General features: G+C 46.4%; 2 protein-coding genes across 5 annotated transcripts in view; both read right to left on the bottom strand.

Annotated features, from left to right (window-relative positions):
* Positions 1-386: 386 nt before the first annotated feature.
* Positions 387-12,236, bottom strand: rab11fip1a (RAB11 family interacting protein 1 (class I) a). 4 transcript variants are annotated; one of them, XM_067228028.1, is made up of 7 exons: positions 11,413-12,236; positions 7,653-8,083; positions 6,521-7,523; positions 3,085-5,004; positions 2,336-2,459; positions 1,921-2,150; positions 387-1,806 (listed from the first exon to the last, which is right to left on the bottom strand). In XM_067228028.1, exons 1-6 carry the CDS (start codon positions 11,760-11,762, stop codon positions 1,944-1,946), a joined length of 4,035 nt encoding a protein of 1,344 aa, XP_067084129.1. In that variant the 5' UTR covers positions 11,763-12,236; the 3' UTR covers positions 387-1,806; positions 1,921-1,943. The 4 variants fall into 4 exon arrangements, with proteins under 4 accessions (XP_067084129.1, XP_067084128.1, XP_067084130.1 ...); XM_067228027.1 differs by having other exon boundaries at positions 387-2,150; XM_067228029.1 differs by lacking the exon at positions 3,085-5,004 and having other exon boundaries at positions 387-2,150.
* A 298-nt stretch (positions 12,237-12,534) lies between these two features.
* adgra2 (adhesion G protein-coupled receptor A2) overlaps positions 12,535-18,381 on the bottom strand; it is a 36,698-nt gene continuing 30,851 nt past the window's right edge. Inside the window, exons 14-19 of the mRNA XM_067228262.1 lie at positions 18,128-18,336; positions 17,838-17,962; positions 17,593-17,716; positions 17,322-17,470; positions 16,215-16,304; positions 12,535-16,063 (exon numbers count right to left, since the gene is read on the bottom strand). Of these exons, the coding sequence (XP_067084363.1) occupies positions 14,638-16,063; positions 16,215-16,304; positions 17,322-17,470; positions 17,593-17,716; positions 17,838-17,962; positions 18,128-18,336 (2,123 nt within the window). The 3' untranslated portion in view covers positions 12,535-14,637. The remainder of the gene's footprint in view (positions 16,064-16,214; positions 16,305-17,321; positions 17,471-17,592; positions 17,717-17,837; positions 17,963-18,127; positions 18,337-18,381) is intronic.

Here is an 18,381-nt window from a genome sequence, read left to right as displayed (position 1 = left end):
ATAAATGTTAACAGGTCTACACGATTGTATTTTAAGCACAGTGGCATTCTTTGCATTCGATCCAGAGTGGACACTAATTAATGGTTGGGTTTTATCAGGTCCTGAATGATAAATCTAAATTTTCACCTCTTTGTAATTACTTTAATTCTAGTCCTAATGAAACACAGAGGGCAGCTGAAGAACCTTTAGTAGGACAAGCAACAAAAAGGCTTGTCAAAGCAAACAGATGCACACTTTTCTATGACTCCGTCAAGAGAAATTTACCGACTGTCATTGTCTCATGGAATTATGCTTGAGACATTTTACACAATATCCTGTGGAACGTCTTTGGATAGAACACTACATAATGATGTCCTTATTTTAATCATACAAAAACAAAATATAGGTAGGTATAGTGTTCTTTTATTTCAATTAGAAGGTCAAAGTGTACAATGACACAATCCTTTGGAAGATTCTTAAACAGTCAATTTCTTTGCAAAACAGATTCTGGTTTGACATTCAGCAGTCTTTTAGTTATTTAACACCAGTAACTGTCAAACGGTTCAAAAAAGGCCATTCTTAAATAAAAGGAAGTTTTTAAAAGGCACAATTTATAACATTCTACTGTTCACAATGTTCTTATTGCTATGACATTACAGCAGAGGCATATTCACAGGATCTGTGTATCATAGTATAGTAAATTACATTCAGACTTTGCTGGAATTTTCTTAGCCGCCATCATCTATATGAGAGCTTACTTATTAAAAAGGTATTTATTCATATAGTTCAGTAAGATTCTTCTGTGATTTAGTGTCAGACCACATTTACATTTTCATAAGAAGAACGTAAAAATTGTTTCTGGCATTAGGTTTTGCATAAATATATTGAATGATTGTATCCAGAGTTTTCATAAATATTTGAGAGGACAAACGATTGTGTTCTGCACAGACCATGGCAACACTAGGAATTATACAACTCATGATAATAAATACATAAGAGAAACTAATTATTAGTGGTTCCATTTCCCTCCCGGTCAATCACAACTGCCTATACTCTAGTCTATACAGTCACCTCACAACCTCAAAAACAGCCTCCTCTTTTTACACAGTGTCAGGCTTTCAGCAAAAAAAGAACACTTGGAAAATAACAACACGTGTAACAGTATATTGAGGTAAAACGTCAGGAATGATGACTAAGAAAGTGTTTTTGGAATTAGCTAAATAAGCAAGAATGACAACAAATAATATTAACAGTACAGTATTTCTGAAAATGAATTATATAAGGCATGGTATTTCAGCTTGACGTTTTAGGCTGGTACCGTGTATTGCCATAATTCTTATGCAGTACACTTGATTTGGTATTTGATTATTTGTTTGACAGTACCAAGAAAGTTGTAAAATATCACACAAATAGACAATAAATTCTGAAGATAATCAAATCATTAAGAACTAAATGTAGAACAACAGCTGCATTAAGGCTTTGGAATGAGTAAGTAAAGTATAACAAATGAAAAGTAGCTGAATTATTCTTAAAAGGAAAACTACTCCGTCAAGAATATAGACGAGAGATGCAGACATAAGCATTTGTAGTCCTTCCAGTGACATGATGAGAAACAAATGAACAATAAAGCAGAACAGATAAGATAATAAAGAATCAAAAGCATTTCCAGTACCATGGTGTGAAAAAACCCATCAATGTATATGTTGATGCAATCCAGTTGTGTGCATGTTTTTGCCTAGGTACCTTAATGACACCCACACATTTTTCCAGCATTGTACTACTTTAATACCACCGCTCTCAAACGAAACGTGACGTCTTAGTTGGACGCTGAAGAAAATGAAAGTGCTTTTAAGTATATAAGACATTTAAAAAGAGGATGAAGTGAGAGCTTGGGAGGTGGGTTCGTTAGCCATAACAGGGTATTTAAGTAGAGCTCCCTACCCTCTGCAAGACCGCCTGGCGTCTCAAAAGGCATGCTTGGAAGAGTTGAGGCCAAGCAGGATGCTGGGTTGTTCCTCTATGACACGAACCAGCAAGTTATCAATGTACTCTTCCAGCTCCACGATCTTGTCGTTCTTCTTGGTGAGTTCCGTCTGCTGCTTGACCACCAGGGTAATCAGCTCCTCCTGGGTGAGCTGAGTGTAAGGCCCACTTCCTGCCGTTCCAGTCACCTGATGGGAGAGGCGTTTAGCGTCACACACTGTTTTACTGTCCTACCTATTTGTACATTGTAGGTACACCTCAAACATCGTAAAAACATATAATATACGGTATATCATGTATATGTACATATCATACATGATGTTATCACACATTGATCGGGGAAAAAAAAAAAAGGTGAGATCCAGTGTTGTACCATGTTAGCCGGCGGTATCTTTATCTTCCCTGTGGTGAAGTCAAGAGTCTTTAATTCTCTCCCTATGGGGGTGCTGGTGGGGGCCTGGGTCTCCCCTGTGTTCATGGGCTTGACTGGATGAGGCCTGGAAAGAAAAGTTATATCACCAACAGTTAGATGTGTAAGAGGGGGCTAGCAGTTTGGCACAGAAGGTTAGATGGGATAAAAAAAAGAAAAAAAAAGATGGAGGCAGAGGTTGGAAGATGACAGACAAAGAGGAATCAACTGCTTTCAAGATGTGCAGTGATGGCTGGCATTTTTTAACTTACGTTATGAGCTAAGGACAAGTCAATAGACAAATGTTCTATCACCTAGTGGTGTACAAAGAACCCCCAGAATCACAACCTGTGCAAAGAAGTCGTAAACGACAGCGAATCCCTTTTTCATTCCACCACAAAACTCACAAACCTAAATACTTCCTCAAGCAACAACTTAAAGCTAAAACGCTTAGTACACAAGGACTTCTGGTCACCAAAAAAAACACAGATTTTTCCCCAAATCTCCCTTTGTCCTACAAAAGAATTTCCAAATATACACTTGGCAAATGAAGGCAGGTTTTGACAATTGGGTCACAAACAGTAATCCACTTTATTGGACCAGCAATTAACTGTTTAATTTGGAAAAATTGATTTAGAAAAACGTCAATCATTGTGTGCTTGTCAGTGCTGAGAGTTGGTTAAAAGGTTTGTGGCTCAAAGGGTCAGTCTCACCTGCGTGGTGTTAGGGCAGGCCCACCTCCACTGCTATTAAGCTGTGCCTCTGAGGGTGACACCCAGGCCTTAGGCTGGGTCTTACCCCCAGACAGAACACCAGCTTGGGGACTCGTTTCTCCAACACCTGACTGAAAGACATCTGACGTAGTCAGGACTGAGGGAATGGGGGAGGAAGAGAGCGAGGCCAGCTGATCGACAGCTGCTTTCTTTTCCCTTGTTTGGGTTTCCAACCTTTCTCTACCATGGATATAGTTCTGCACTGAAGAGTCCACTTGAGGCTCGTGTCCATCCAGTCTAGGATATTCTGAAGTGGTTGTCATGGTTCCCTCTGCTCTAGATAAGTCTTGTTTATCCAGGGAACCTTGCTTCACTGAGCTATGGAGAGATAGAGATGCCCGTTTTTTCCTTTGCGAAATGTCTCTCTGAAAAGGACTTGGATCATTTGAGTCAGATTTGTATGCTTTTCCTGTCTCTGGCAGCTCCATTGAGTTATCTGCAGCAAAAATTGCTTTCTGGTCACCACGGGTCATTTTCTCATCTTGTGGCTTATTTTCTTTCTGTATCCTCCCAGTGAACAGATCCTCTCTTCCATGGCTCTGCTCTGGGAGTTCCCATGGGTCTTTGGAGAGTACCACAGAGTTAGGGAACGGGTCGGGTTCAATTAACTTTTCTTTGGCTTCCGTTCTTGGTTCCAGTATCTGTTTCGTGTCGTCCCCGTCAGCAGAGTTGGGCGTATGTTTCTTCTCTCTCCTTGAATTCACATCAGTGTGTTTCATCATCACTGGACTGGTCCTTCTCAAGTCCGGGTTGGCCGTCTTCAACTTTTCCCACTCTTCGATGCTTTCCTTTTCCGGATTTGCTTGTTGGACTGGCTCTTTGCTGGGAACTTTTTGTCTCGGTTTGGCAGTTGGTATCTCCTTAGGACTATTCGATGGCGTTACATTCAGGTTATTGGTGGATCTTGATTCCAAAACGTCTTGCGAAGCTCTTGGACTTTCCACCTGAGACGCAGACTTGGCATCAATGACTGTGAGGGGATATTTATTCAGAACCCTCCTCGGGTCAGCTTTAGGTTTCACTGAGGGCATTTCTCTGCTGGGCGTCAAATGGATAACTGTGGAAGAAGAGACGTTGATCTTCTCAACAGAGACATTTGTCCGTGCAGAACTCTGCTTCTGAGCTGGGCTGACCTCTGGCACTAGTCTAGGAGACGCTACAACTACGGGTTTGGGAGGGCCAGGAGCCGGAAGCTTTTTATAGGAAATAGCTGGAACTTCCTTCTGTTGAGTCGCTTGTGGTTTTGGGAGCAAAGCAGTCCTTGGTTGCGAGGAGATGGATCTATTTTTGTGTTGAGACTCATCTTCTGGACCATCGACACTCATCTCCTTAGCAGCTACATGAGGCATGTATTCCCTCTGTTTCTGGTTCACCTCTGCAATGATATGATCCCATCGAGTCTGACCTTGCACTCCATGTCTCTTCACTGGAAACAGACTTTCGTAGTCAGGAAGAGGTAACGCTGGTCTTTTGCCATGCTTGGCTCCAGCCATCTCACTCTCTCCAGAGATCTCATCCTCAGTTATAGGCAGCAGGCTGCTACCTGAAGCAGAAGATTTAATGGGAGAACTTCTGGAGCTAGCGTTGGGGTTTCCAATGCCCGGTGGCAGGGGGGCTTGTCGCTTCTTGTCAGACATGTTGGGGTGGGATACTACAATGCTCAGGTTCTCTGTGCTGCTGTGGGACTCTGAGCTTCTTCTCGTATTTGGGGGTGCCAGCGAGGAGTGTAGGCTGGAGAAGGTGACAGGGGACTCAGAGGGGACGCTGCCGAGGGAGGGTTCACTGGAAGGTGGAGAGGGAGGAGATTGCGGCCCCTGTGTGTGTGAGCCTGGGCTTTCAGGTTCCTTAGACTCAACCAATCTGCCAAAGGGTGAAAACAAAAGCCTTGGGTTCAGTGCTTGACGGACACATTATCTCCAAAACAGGATCTTGGCCATCACTGCAGAAATAAGCTCTCAGAAGTCTCTCCATTAAATAAAAAGCTTTCAACACGGTTTGATAACAGACAAAGACACTTGAAGGTCGTACATTTATTCTACAAAACTGCCTAATGTATCATACCATATAAAGGGTGATTGAAACTATTTTCTTCATTAGCCAAGGCATGTTTTCAATGGCCTGTCATCACAAAAGATGAAGTTATGTAATCAAATAATATAGTAATTATATGTTTTTGGAAACAGTGAATGAGTACAAATGTCCTAATAGATAATTGGCCTCTACATAGATTATTCACATTTCCAAAAGGTAAAGATGCAATTTAAGGTGAGGAAGCTGTAATCACAAGTTATCACAAGCTTCCATCAAGCCTAGACAAAATTAACACAAGGTTGCCTTGGACTTAAATTCAGAAAACATAAATAAAATAAAATCACATCCATCCATTACATTTAAAGGAACTGAAAAGGAAATAACTAACTCACCATCAGGATTCAATGACTAAAACATATCCAAAACAAGAGCTAGACAGAGAACAACAATGCCTGAGAAGACCAGCATCAAGTCACACTGCTGGTTAGTCACGCTGTGAGTTCACTTCATTCCACAACCTGTTCTGCACCATACCGCACCACCCAGCCCTGAAACACCCACCCACATTCCACAAATCTGACCAATCAGAACAGCCACCAAACTGGCCTGGCAGGTCCATCACACGCCAGCAACAATGCCTGGTTCTAGCGGTCTATGCTCATGTTTTTCAAAGCTTTGAGATCCTTCAGTTCAGACTATTCACAAGAAGATGAGACACAGTAGGCTACCATGGAGAAACAGTTTGTGGTAGACAGATTAAGTCAAATTAATCCTCAACCATGAACATTACGCTTCCTAATCCTTAAACACCATATGCAATTGGGAATATAGAACCACTCAAACGGATGGAGGATAAGAAGCACAAACCAGAAGCTCAGACCAGTGGAAAAACAATCAGCTTATCACCACCGCCAAACATCAAACAGACCAGGAGTTGTGCTCCACCTTGAGAGGTGGTTCAGGAGTATGTCAGGATAAAGTAACTGACTGCACCCAAATGTTGCCCGCAAGCATGTCTTCTTTGCTCATGTTGTGATTCTGAGTTCTTTGTGTACCAGTGCCAGCTATCAGTACACTATCTTAAAAGCAGTTACGATGGACTAGATTCCCACCAGGTTGATTAACACAGTACAAAATAAAATAGTGAAAAAGTTGTCAGAAGTGAGGTGATCAGATCATTGACCAGGAGTAGTCAAGAATGAGAGACATTTTGACAAACAGTGAGCTATAATAGATCAGATAACATATAACGCTAGACATTGAAATCGCTGTGGATAGAGGCAAACTTGCAAGTAAGCTAATCATATAGGTTGCATCTCAAAGACAGGAGTACTGTGTGACCTACCTGGGCTTGACTGCAGACACCTTGGCTGTGCGATTGAGGAACACCATGGCTGAGGGAACCTGGGCGGTTCGCGGGGGTTTCTGAGGATGACCCGGGGTCTCCTCAGAAGTGTTCGGGGTGTCCGGACTGAGGGAGATCTCTTCAAACGGGTTGGAGGAGTGGCGAGGGCCGGGGACTTCCGAATCTCCGGAGGTTTTCCGGGGGGCTGGCTTGGGCACCTCCTCCTTAGTGCTGCTGGTTTGCGGCTGTGGCTCCTCCTTCTTTTTGATGATGCCGAACAGCGTGGACAGCCTGTCGGACATGGAGGCCTCCTCCTGGCGTTTCTTCTCCTCCTCCCTCTTGGTTTCCTCCTGCTGTTTCTGTTCCTCCTCCAGCCTCAGACGCTCCTCCTCAGCCTGCAGGCGCCGGCGCTCCTCCCCCTGTCTCCTCCTCTCTTCCTCCTCCTCCTCCTTGGACTTCTTCCTCCTCTCCTCCTCCTCCTCGTCTTTCCCTTTCTTCCGCCTCTCTTCCTCTTCCTCCTTCAGCTTCTTCCTCCGCGCTTCGTCTTCCAGGAACCTCTTCCTCCTCTCCTGCTCCGCCAGGTGCTTACGTTCCTCCTCCTCCTCCTCCTGCAGTCTCTTGGCTTCTGCCCTGCGTCTCTCCTCTGCCTGTCTCCTCTCCTCCTCCTCCTGGTGGCGCCGTTGCTCCAGCAGGGCTCGGTCTCTGTCTGCAGACTCCTGCCGGTAGGACGGCACGGACAGGCCTTTGAGGGAGTCGGCGGAGACGTCCGAGTCGTGCCGGCGAACATCTTCCACGGAGCCCTGGCCGGAGCTGTTGAGGCTAAGGGTGGAGCCGGACTTTGGCTCCGCCTCCTCTGCGTACACGTGGCTGCCGTTGATGCACAGGTTGTTCTGGTCGTTGGCGCTCTGCTTGGAGCGGCCCAGCAGGGAGAAGGGACCCAGGGACACCTTGCTGTCGTTGCTGCCGGTGCGCTTATGGCCCAGGAACTTGAACTTCTTTTTCACTGTGGAAATAAAAAACAGCACGGCAGGAGAGAGAGCGGGTGTTATAAGACGAATGGATTTTTTTTTTAAATCTTATAATTGATCATTAAAATAAAGGATTCAGACCACACTGGAATTCCTGAGCTTACCATCTGGAGATTCAACATTGAGACCTGACGAGCGACTCCCACTAAGGGAGGAGTTCTTCTCAGGCAGAGTCCCCAGTGTGGACATGGACTGGGAGATGTTGCGCTGCAAGTTGGACTTGGGGGTGAAGAGGGATTTGAGCTTGGACTTCTTCTTGGCCTCTGGCGAGTCGAGGTGTCCGCCTTCCTCCCCCTCGCTGTCCGTCATAACCTGGCTGACCGACGGCACGATGGCTGAGGCGGAGTCAGAGAAGCCCTCCTTCTTCTTTCCCCGGACTTTGTCTTTCAGCTTGGAAATGCGGGAGCGGGGTTTGTCCTGCATCGAGAGGTCAAACATGCTGGCGGACAGGTTGTTCCTCATGAACTGGACGTCCAGCAACACCTCCCCTCGTACCTTGTCTTCTTTGCCATTCTTGTCAACCAGCTTGAACCAACTGCAGATATGAGAGAGAGGGAGAGCAAGAGAGAGGACAGGAGAGAGCGCAAGAGAGACAAAGGAGTGACAGTGAGAGAGCCGGAGCGAGAGAGATGATATTAGACAATGAAGAGTGAAAGAAAAGCTACTATTGACTATGATATCATTGCACACTATGGTATTCTTCTCTGTACAGCCAACATTTTGCAAAGAACAACAGCACGAATCGCCTAGGGAGAAATGTGAAATGGGGTCAAACGTACACAGACAGTAACATCCTGTAGGCCAGCCTGTAATTTGAAATCTGAAAGACAAAATCCCATGTGCCAAATCCCTTCGACAATGGAAGTCCATGCTTCAATAGTGTTAAACACATTACAGGTTTTAGTCGGTGTGAGCTTGTTTCTTCAGACCTGAGGCTGATGGATCATTCAGTGAAGTACTGTACTGTTGCGGCACCAACTGGGAACATCCAGCGGATCAGATTTAGCAGAAAATTCCGGATTTGGGTCCTGATCTCCTTCCGGTTCTAAATAATCAACTGCATAAAGCAAGTGTTCTGGAGAGGCCCTTACCATAATCAAAACAAGTATAGTCGGCTTGTCACTCTGCATTTTGTGTGATTGCACAGACTGCTGATGGGTTATCGACAGACTACAACATCAGGCCTGACGTTTGTCACATTCATTTAGACTACCTAGTAGGAGAATCAAGTGATTTTAAGTACAGCCGTCTTGCCTTGCTAACACCAGTCCTTCTCACTAAAGTCTGGAGCGGCTCCACTTAATGATAAAGACGTGCCCTCAGCCAATGGGATTTTGTTTTCAATGGAACCAATTATAATCTAGTACATGTGCAAAAGATACCATGCAAACAAAAACTCCTGATGCTCCTTTACAAAACCCTATGCCAAGTTAGGCAGGGCAGCTGTGCCACCCTGACAGACTACTGCCCTTGATTTCAATCTCTTATCAGTTATCTCTGACAACTGACATGCCCCTGTAGGCTGGTTGCTGTTACATGGAATGGTGGTTTGATACTTTGCTCTGTATAAGTCATGAGTATTCCTGTAAGCTTGATATATTACTCTGAAACATATTTGCCATGTGGTGGAAGAAATGAAGCCAAAAACAGTTTTGCCATTTTAGCCTGTCTGATTCCAAGTCTGACAGACATTGTTGTGAGGTTCATCTACAGTTCAAGGCCACAACATTTGTATTGGTAGGAATAAACTAAAATCCAGCCAGATTCTTCTGGGAAAATAATCAGGAAACATGCAGGGGAGGAAACCTGCATTCCATGAAACTATGCAAGCTTGTAAGGAGGCCCTCCTAGGACATGTAATGAAAACAGAGCAATTTCTCGGGACAAGCATTCCTTATCTCGCCTCCTAGGACAAGCTCTGCCAAGCCAAACAGGAACCAGGTCCAGTACTACGGTGGGGGCTAAGTGAACACAGAACAATGGGAGTACATGGCTAAACATCATTCAAGAGAGTTCCCTTTAATCAACCAGCCTTCTCAATCTCCACGGAAAGTTAGGAGTTCATTAAAAGCAGGCTAAGTTCAGCTGCAGAGTTAAAGGAACAGTCCGTGAAATTGCACCCATGATGGTGTTTACAGAGAATACAATACCTTGCAGTTCTTGTTCAACCAGTTCTCTCTACATGAGAGTGTCACTTCTCTAAACATGGACCTAATGATTAACATAGGGAAGCCAGTGTTTCCCCTACCATTATATTAGGGGGGTGCCCCGCCCCCCCAACGACATACCCCGCCCCCCCAATGGCACCCCCCACCCCCCCTGGAAGGTCAAGTTAGTTTTTTTATAGCGCCCGGTCACAAAATAAGTAATTTAAGGTTACCCTTCCCATAAAACAGGTCTATAGCTTGCTCTTTTATTAAACAAACTAAATGGCCTTGTGTTATTTATCTTATTTACACCTCCCCCCCCCCAAAAAAAAAAAAACTGTAAACCTAGGGGTAACACTGGAAGCTATATTCAGCTAATGGTATGTGATATGGAACTAACTGTGCAGACTGACAGCCCTCAAGCTATAGGCAGGTCCATTATGAAACTTAGAAGACCATATATTTGAATCTAGACTAGAAAAGATCGAATAAGATTTTAACTTCACTTGTAGCAGTGGAATGTACTAGGTGTATACAAGGACTAGTTTCTAGCATCATCCCGATTGTTGGACATGAGTGTTGATGATACGACCGGCTAATGACCCCTGTCCATGGCCATAGGAATATGAGTGTCATCTGTTGACATGATGTCATCAACTGACAACACCCTCCACTCTCCAATGGAGAGGACCACACCTGCTCCCACGCACGTCTGCCTTACTTCAGTATCTGGCCCTGACACCTCATCAGGACCCTGGAGTATGCCAGTAACCTAACCCTAACGAACGTCAGTGGGACATCCGACACGTTTTCTGTGAGAGAGCGAGAAAAGGGCTTGTGGTGGGGGAAAATGTACCGTGTCAGGGAAGGAACTGGCCAGCGCAGTCTCTGAACCTTGTCATAAAAAGTCGAGGCTGAACCAACTGACTGAGTAAACGAAAGATAAGATTACGGAACGTACTTAGTACTGTAAACACACGAGCGATGTAATATAAGTAGACTGCCCTTGAAACAGTGATACTAAGCACTAATGACTCATAACTATAGGATCCTCCTTTTCCACTTTAGGCCTAGGCTGGACCAGAGAAAAAACGTATTGTACTAGGCTGTTCTTTTTACTGTCATGGGGTGGTAAGAAGGATATTAAGATGCCATTATGTGAAAAAGGGTGTGTGTTGTTTGCCTCAACTAATCTAAAAGACATTTTGTTTTGCTGCCTGCAACCAAATCAAATGTTAAGTCATGAAAATAAATGGGTGTTCGTCCACTGTTTACGTCACTGACATGAAAGTAAAGTGAGTAAAAGTAAATAAAAAAAAACCTTATAATATCTCGGACCTGGAAGAACACTGGTAATGATAGGAATGTGGTTGATATTTCACTACTCTGGTCTTAGTCCATCAGTAAAGTGACCCAATCCAGCTATGGTATTAACTATAATCAGGTGGAAGATAGGGGAGAGGTTAGCGAATGGCCAAATTATATTCACAGCCTAAAGCTTTAGCAGGATTGATTCCAAATAGATTTTTCGTTTCACTCAGACTGACAAGGGATACAGCTCTCTCGTATCTGTGTTGACGTTTGTGGACTGGTGAGGATACCCATGTGAAATGCAAACAAAACTTTCATAACTTTTGGCTGAAATAACAAAAAACATTTAAAACATACACAGTAGCAGCATTGTGCAGTGCAACTGACATGGTAGTAGCCTACTTACTCGGTTTTTTTGCGAGATTTGTTGTCGTGAAGCTCTATTAGGTTGATCACAGCTTGTCCCAGGTGCTTGTCAAGTCCCACCTGTGCTCTATGCATAACTATGATATGAAGTGTGCAGCGTTCAGCATTGCTTTGATGGAACAGTGGCAAATCGAACGTAGCCTCTTCCTTCCAAACAGGGGCCACACATTTATCGGCAACGGAGGTAGAAAACTTGTCTTTTGCCAACTGCATAATGGCATAGGCGTCATTTGTTCCATTCTTTCCCTTGATGCGCAAATTCCGAGCCTGTAGCACCGTTACCTGAACACTTGTGGGATACCACTGCTGGCTTTGATCACCTAGAGACATGTTTAAACTACCAGTTGTTAAAGTCGACAAAAAAGAACTAGTAGGACTGTACAGTACCTATGCCGTCTGAAGTGACGGCAAGCTGATCCTGAAAAGTATCCCAAGTCTATCGCGTTGTGTTGCTCAAGCTAACGGCTAACGTTACCTACTGCCCAGCCGTGTTTGCTGGATAACTCTGGAACCTTTATGCAGTGACGTTACTGGGTTTCATGTCTTAACACTTGATACGCCTCCCTTATGACTCCTCAGTAGTGCTAGCACTACTAGCTGAGCTAGCCTCCACCGCTAGTCCTTAGCTAGAACCAGCTAGCACTATCCCGTTAACCACGTACGCTAGCGTACACCGAGTAACCTAAATAGCAATAAATGTAGGTCTTAAGACTTGCTATTAAACGATACTAAAGTCCCACAACGAAGTCCAGTCTCCTTTGCTAGACTAGCTGGTTAACTATTTCGATAAGCCTTGTGAAACCTTTGGCAGGCCTCTTTGTTGAAAAGTCAACTTCCTCATTAATGGCGTTCCCACCCATACTCTAATATAAGCATAGTGATTGGCAAACATCTGAGTCACTAACTTCTGTGACCTCTATGATTGGATGGAGAGCTGTTACCATAGTTGCAATGTGTCATCTGTCTAAGGAACTGCGTATGAACCGTCTGTCATTAATACATAAACAGATAATTATTGTAGTTATTGTACCCATTAAAGACATCATATTTCAACGCAGTCACTGTGTTACAGACGAGATACAGTTTCACAATTTCTTTTCTTGTTTATTTTGCATCGGATATTTTTTTGTAAGGCACAGTCTGAGTTTCTTGAACAATATATTACTGAATTAAAACAGTTTGTAACAAACATTTAATGGAGCCATTTTGACAAATGAAAATATAAATATATGCACATATTTTGAAATCTCCCTTTTTCATAACGAGATGAGAGTTAAGAACAGAAAATTCTTCATTAAGGGACCAATGGGGATGAGTGTATATTTACACTAAAATAACCTGCATCAAAACACATGTCCGTACATACTGTATGTCTACGAGACATTCCTAGATCCTTTCAACGGATATCTTTGACGCCCAGTCAGCTAATTTGAGGAGCACACACTTAAGAGTGACATTGAGTCAGTGTTAGTGACATTTAAGCGAGAGAGTATTTGCGTAGATGGAGTCATAACACTCAGATGTCATTATGCTGTGGCCTGCCACTGTAACTATAAGTTAGGCAATTTCATATTTCATCATTTCCTTTCCTTTTGTTAGACAATAGAAAATATGGAACATCAATTGTTTTAATGGCCCTTAAGGAGATCTCAAGTGAGGATGCATAATAAACACTACCATGTTCAGTCTGATTCCTAAACATTAAAGCTTATGTTGTTCATACTATACCACACAATTCTTTGGCACAAACATTTCCCTGAACACATCTGAGCGACTGGCACATTGACACATCTGTATATGTAAGCGGGCACCACGTGCAAACGATTGCATGGTCATGCTGATCACATTGACACATCGGTATGTGTAAGCGGGAACCATGCGGTTAGCCTACAACGATTGCATGGTCACGCTGATCGACAGAAATGCATATCTACAAATCTTTTTAAACTGCTCCAAGAAAGTTACCATGTGATATCGACATGAGAGTCTGTCGTGAGCTTGTCGTGAGAAAAACTGAACAGAACAACCACAAAACTCTTTTCACTGCGTATAAATATAGACAATTCATGATAAGGTCTTGAGCAACTTCTTCTGAACTCAATGTGTTGGGGATGCTGGCTGTATGTTATTTTTTACGTATTGCATATGATATATCTAGAGGCACACTATACACACAATTGCTGTGTGTTTTTCTCCCTGTAGGAGATGACAAACTCATTTCGTTTCTAATATAGCTTATGGGATTCCTGTTTGCATCAGTGCATGGGCAGTTTGTTTGTAATCCAGCAGGGGGCAGTATACATTCATCAAAGCATGAATGATAATTCAGAGCAAAACAGGAGAAACACCATGGAAATTAATATGGAAAAGTATGTTACAAAGTCTACAACTGGTATATATTGAGCCCAAATGATAAAATGCTGTTCACAGTAAAAAAAAAAAAAGAAAAGACAAAAGAATTGTGTGAAAGAAACTAATTATTTTGTTCATTTGCTCAGATTATGGTCTTGCTTATTTTGTACTTTTTATAAGGCAGGGGGAAGAACTCAGTGCTAATGCGCATATCACAATACATTGAAGTAAAAAAGGTAACATATTCAAATGCATATTCTCTCTTTCTAACTTTTTGGACAAACGAACACCAACATGCACACACACACACACACACAAATGCACACTCTCACACACACGTACGTACGCACAGACACACAAACACACACACACAAGCAAATATAAACAAGTGCATACACAACTACATGCCAAAAAAACAACTTACAAAGATCTTAAGAGCAGAACACTCAACAAAGGAAATGCATACGCCTATAATGTGAAAATGAACAATCTTGGATTCCATTTCGTGCTATAGTCAATATGCATAGAATAAGAGAACAAATGAAATAATGCATTTTTGTTTAATGTCTCAGAACAATCAACATTTTATGTCAATTTTAGACTTTGATTCCTGTGAAATGTAGTATAATTCGAAGTTAAAGACTGTTTTGGTTTTGAAATAAGCAAAATGAAGAGCCTTTGACAAGCCATGTTTAGCATTTTACAGCAAACGCAACGCTTAGAGGAGAGTTCCAGATTAAGTTCCTGGCTTCCTTTATAATCTTTACCAGCTTGGCTGATCAGGTTTAACATAACATACCATTCAATCATAACCAAATCCTACCAAACACACGTCTGGGTCCACTCTCAAGGGTCATACTGTGGTTTCGCTCTTCCACAAACCGCTTTTCATGCCTACAGAGTTCTGGGAGTGGTCGGTGCCGCTGGTGTCCTGCTCCAACTCTAACGTCGAGCTCTTGAGGGCCCCGTTGGTCGCCGCCCCCGGCACGGAGACGGTGGTGGTGATGCTGTTGAGCGGGAAGGAACTGCGCTTGGATTCACGCTCGACGGCCGCCGCCAGTTTCAGATTGTCCCGGCTCGCGCTGCGCCTCTGGGCGCCCTGCATGGCCGCCCTGGTGGCCACGGAGGGCAGCAGGGGGAACGGCTTGCGGCTTCCGCTGCTTCCCCCGTCGCTTCCCTCTGAGGGGCTGGTGGCCAGCGCCTCACCCACTCGCCTCCCGTTGGTCAGTGGGCTGCCCTGGCTCTCAGAGAGGCTGTGGTGGACGCTGCCGTTCTCACTCGTGGCCTGTTTGTGAGCTGGGTGTGCCGAGATGTGGTGCTCCGTCCCAGTGGGACCCAGAGCCCCCATGCTGCCCCCTCCCCCCGCGGCCCGCAGAGCCTTCAGACGATAGTGACCCCTGCCCTCACCTCGATGGTGATACTGGCTGCCGCCTTGCTTAGTTCTGCCACTGACCTTCCTCCGCTGAGGCTGCCCAGGGGCTGCTGAGCTTATGGTGGGCAGGACGTTATTGGCTGGCTTGCTGTTGTCTGTGCTGGCGCTGGTGTTGGTGCCTGCGGGGGTGCGTGGGGCGTGGACGTGGTTGGTATTGTCTTGGGTCACCTGCAGCAGGTTGGTGAGCTTGCAAGGCCCCGGGCTGATGCTGCTGATCCCACTGGGGGTGGAGGAGGACCTGGCAGAGGAGGAGCTATGAGGGTCGCCCGGGGGGTGGCAACCAATGAAAAGCTGTGATCCCTGCTCGGATGTCTGCACCCCGTTCACAGTGGAGCAGGTGTGGATGTAGTTCTGCATGGGCTGGGAGCGGCGGTAACCCGGGCAACAGGCCAGCCAGGCAGCCTGCACGTCCAGGCGTCGGAAGCAGTGGTGGGCCACCAGGAAGACCCCCAACACGACTGCAGCCACCCCATACAGACAGCTGAACAGCAGGCCGCGGAGCCCCACCAACCACATGGCCATGGCTCCACAGCTCCACATGGCCAGGAACAGGAAGTGGGTGGCCACCAGAACAAGGAACTGCGTCTTCAGGGAGTAGTGGTCTTCCTGGGCCATCCCCGGGCTCACGGTAACCACCGCGGAGTCGGTGGACAGGAGGCTGGTGCTGCCTCCCAGGGCGGGCTGACTGTCGGGCGCAGGGGGGGGCAGGGGGGCCCCTGGGCACTCTTTGGCCACCCGGTGCCTCAGACAAAAGACAGTGCACAGGAAGTAGATCCAGGTCACCAGTACTGCCAAGCCCGCCGGGACAAAGAAGGCCCCTAAACTGGGCCGCCACACCAGCCAGCAGCTGTAAAACAACAATAAAGAGGTCAGGAGGGTCGATGCTAAACAGGGACAGCTCTGTGGGAGCAGGCGTCTCACTATAATATCCAGTGCAGCATTAGATATATGGACGATTATAGAGCCAACATGCCAGAGGGTAGTGGCGTGAGACTCACTAAGGGCTGTTGTCTCCATAGTTATTGACATTGACAGCTGCTGTAATCCCACATATGATGAGAGGAACTCCACCGGCGATCAAGTAAAACCTGCAAAGTAAAATGCATTACATTTACATGACGCTCTTATCCAGAGCGACTTACAGTAAGTACAGGGACATTTCCCCGAATGTAGGGTAAAGTAGGAAGTAGGGTGAAGTGCCTTGCCCAAGGACACAACATAATTTTTACGCGACCAGGAATCGAACCGGCAACCTTCTGATTAATAACCCGATTCCCTAACCACTCAGCCATCTGACTGAGGTATAAGGCGAGGGATTCAGGACAATGACGACCAAAAGTAATAGATCCGTTCGACATACGGAAATGACTATCGTTGACCCCTCTATGAGAGGGATTCTGTAAGGGACACTGTGAGTATGGGGTCTCGGCCCATATTTCTTAAGTACAGTATGCAATGACAAATGCCTTGCCTGTTGCTGTGTGACCTGAATGATGTGTTGGGTCCCCCTCTCTGGGATGACACAATGTGACAGAGGCCAGACGAGCTCAGGAGGCAGTGATTTGACACAGCAGCGACGCTGACCGCTTCGGGGTCAGAAGGTGAGGGGGTGGGGGTTGGGGGGGGAGGATGGGGGTGGTCAGCTGCTGCTCTACAGTTCCAGAGCGCAGCGTGGAGGGGGAGTAGGAGCACAGGGAGAGGAGGTGAGGCGGGGGAGGGAGAGGAAGGGGGGGGGGGGGGGGGTCACGATGGGCGACAGTGTGCCCTCTCCATCACCCTGTGCTCAGATTTACGACGGGCTCCTCAACCTTTCTCATCCCCTGTTCCTGCATTCCTCCCCTCCCCCGCCGCATCTGTCTCTGCGGCTCCATTGTGCCCCGGCAGGGTCCTGCGCTGCCTTTACAAGGTTCCTTCAAAAGCAGAGCGGCTTTGCTCGCTTCCGCACAATGCCCGCCTTTGATACGATACAGTTTGGGTGGCCCCCTTCATATGAATCCAGTCACTTGATGGTGGTGTCCCTCCCACCCATCCTCAACACCGACCTGGATGGCCGTGACTGACAACCTCACAGAGGAGCTCTGTCTCGCTCTTATGACATCACTGACCTGAGCATGGGCCGCTGGGTGGGCGGAACAGGGGACTCTCCCTCGGTCTGCCGTGGCGTTCTCCACACGGCCTCTTTGTAGAGGACCCGGGCGCTGACCCCGATCCACAGCAGGCTGGACAAGGAGGAGTAGTGGAGGGCGATGCCCACCTGCGGCAAGCCACACACGGGATCACACACAGGGTCCGAAGACACGCGGACACCGACACGAGCAGACACACACACACATTGAAATTCGTATCCGTCGTGTAGGTGAGCGAGGAGGTGCTCACCGCCTGGCACACCACCGGGTAGCCGGTCAGAGTTATGCCCCCCGTGTACACCGCCGTTGTCATGGCGATGTGGAAGCAGGTGTTGAGTAGCGTGTGCCAACTCTTCCTGGATATGCGTATGGAGCTTCAAGGGGAAAAAATACATATTTTTTTAAGTCATGCAGTCCCACTGTGGATCAGGATTAACACGCGCACACACACACTCACACTGGACGAACACCTACGAACAGACGCACACACCCTACCTGTGGTGGAGGATGTGTGTGATGATGATGGTGAAGAGGCACAGGAGCAGGCCCGCGGTGCAGGCATACACCACAGGGTGGAGGACCCTCACTGGCATCAGGGTCGGGTTGGGGAAGTCAGGCACCTGGGGTAGATCACCTCGAATGAACTCAGATGAACTCAACAAGGTGCATCTTAACTCAGACACTTACGCAAGGGAGGAGAGAACAGGAGAGCAAAATCACCCCGCTAGGCTAATGATGCTAACATGCCCCGGAGAGAGCCAGTGAGAGGGGGGTGAGGGTGGTACCTGCAGGATGGCATAGTTGCTGAGGAGAGAGCAGCGCAGCGTGGACGTGGTGCGGTCACTGTGGATCAGGTGACAGCCCTCCTGGCTCCACCCGCCCGGACGCTCCGGGGCGCGCTGGCTCCAGTGGGCCGCCACCGGGTCACTTCCTGCGGACGAGTGACGCAGGGACACCACCACGGGCTCCGAGTGGTTCCACATGCTGCAGCCGTCTGCAAAGGGGAACAGGAGGAGTAAGAGACAGCACTTCCTGGTTC

Source organism: Osmerus mordax, chromosome 24 (assembly GCF_038355195.1).
Source record: "Osmerus mordax isolate fOsmMor3 chromosome 24, fOsmMor3.pri, whole genome shotgun sequence".
NCBI classification, from domain to species: domain Eukaryota; kingdom Metazoa; phylum Chordata; class Actinopteri; order Osmeriformes; family Osmeridae; genus Osmerus; species Osmerus mordax.
Note: the sequence above shows the minus strand (reverse complement) of the source record. Positions and strands in the feature narration are given on the sequence as shown.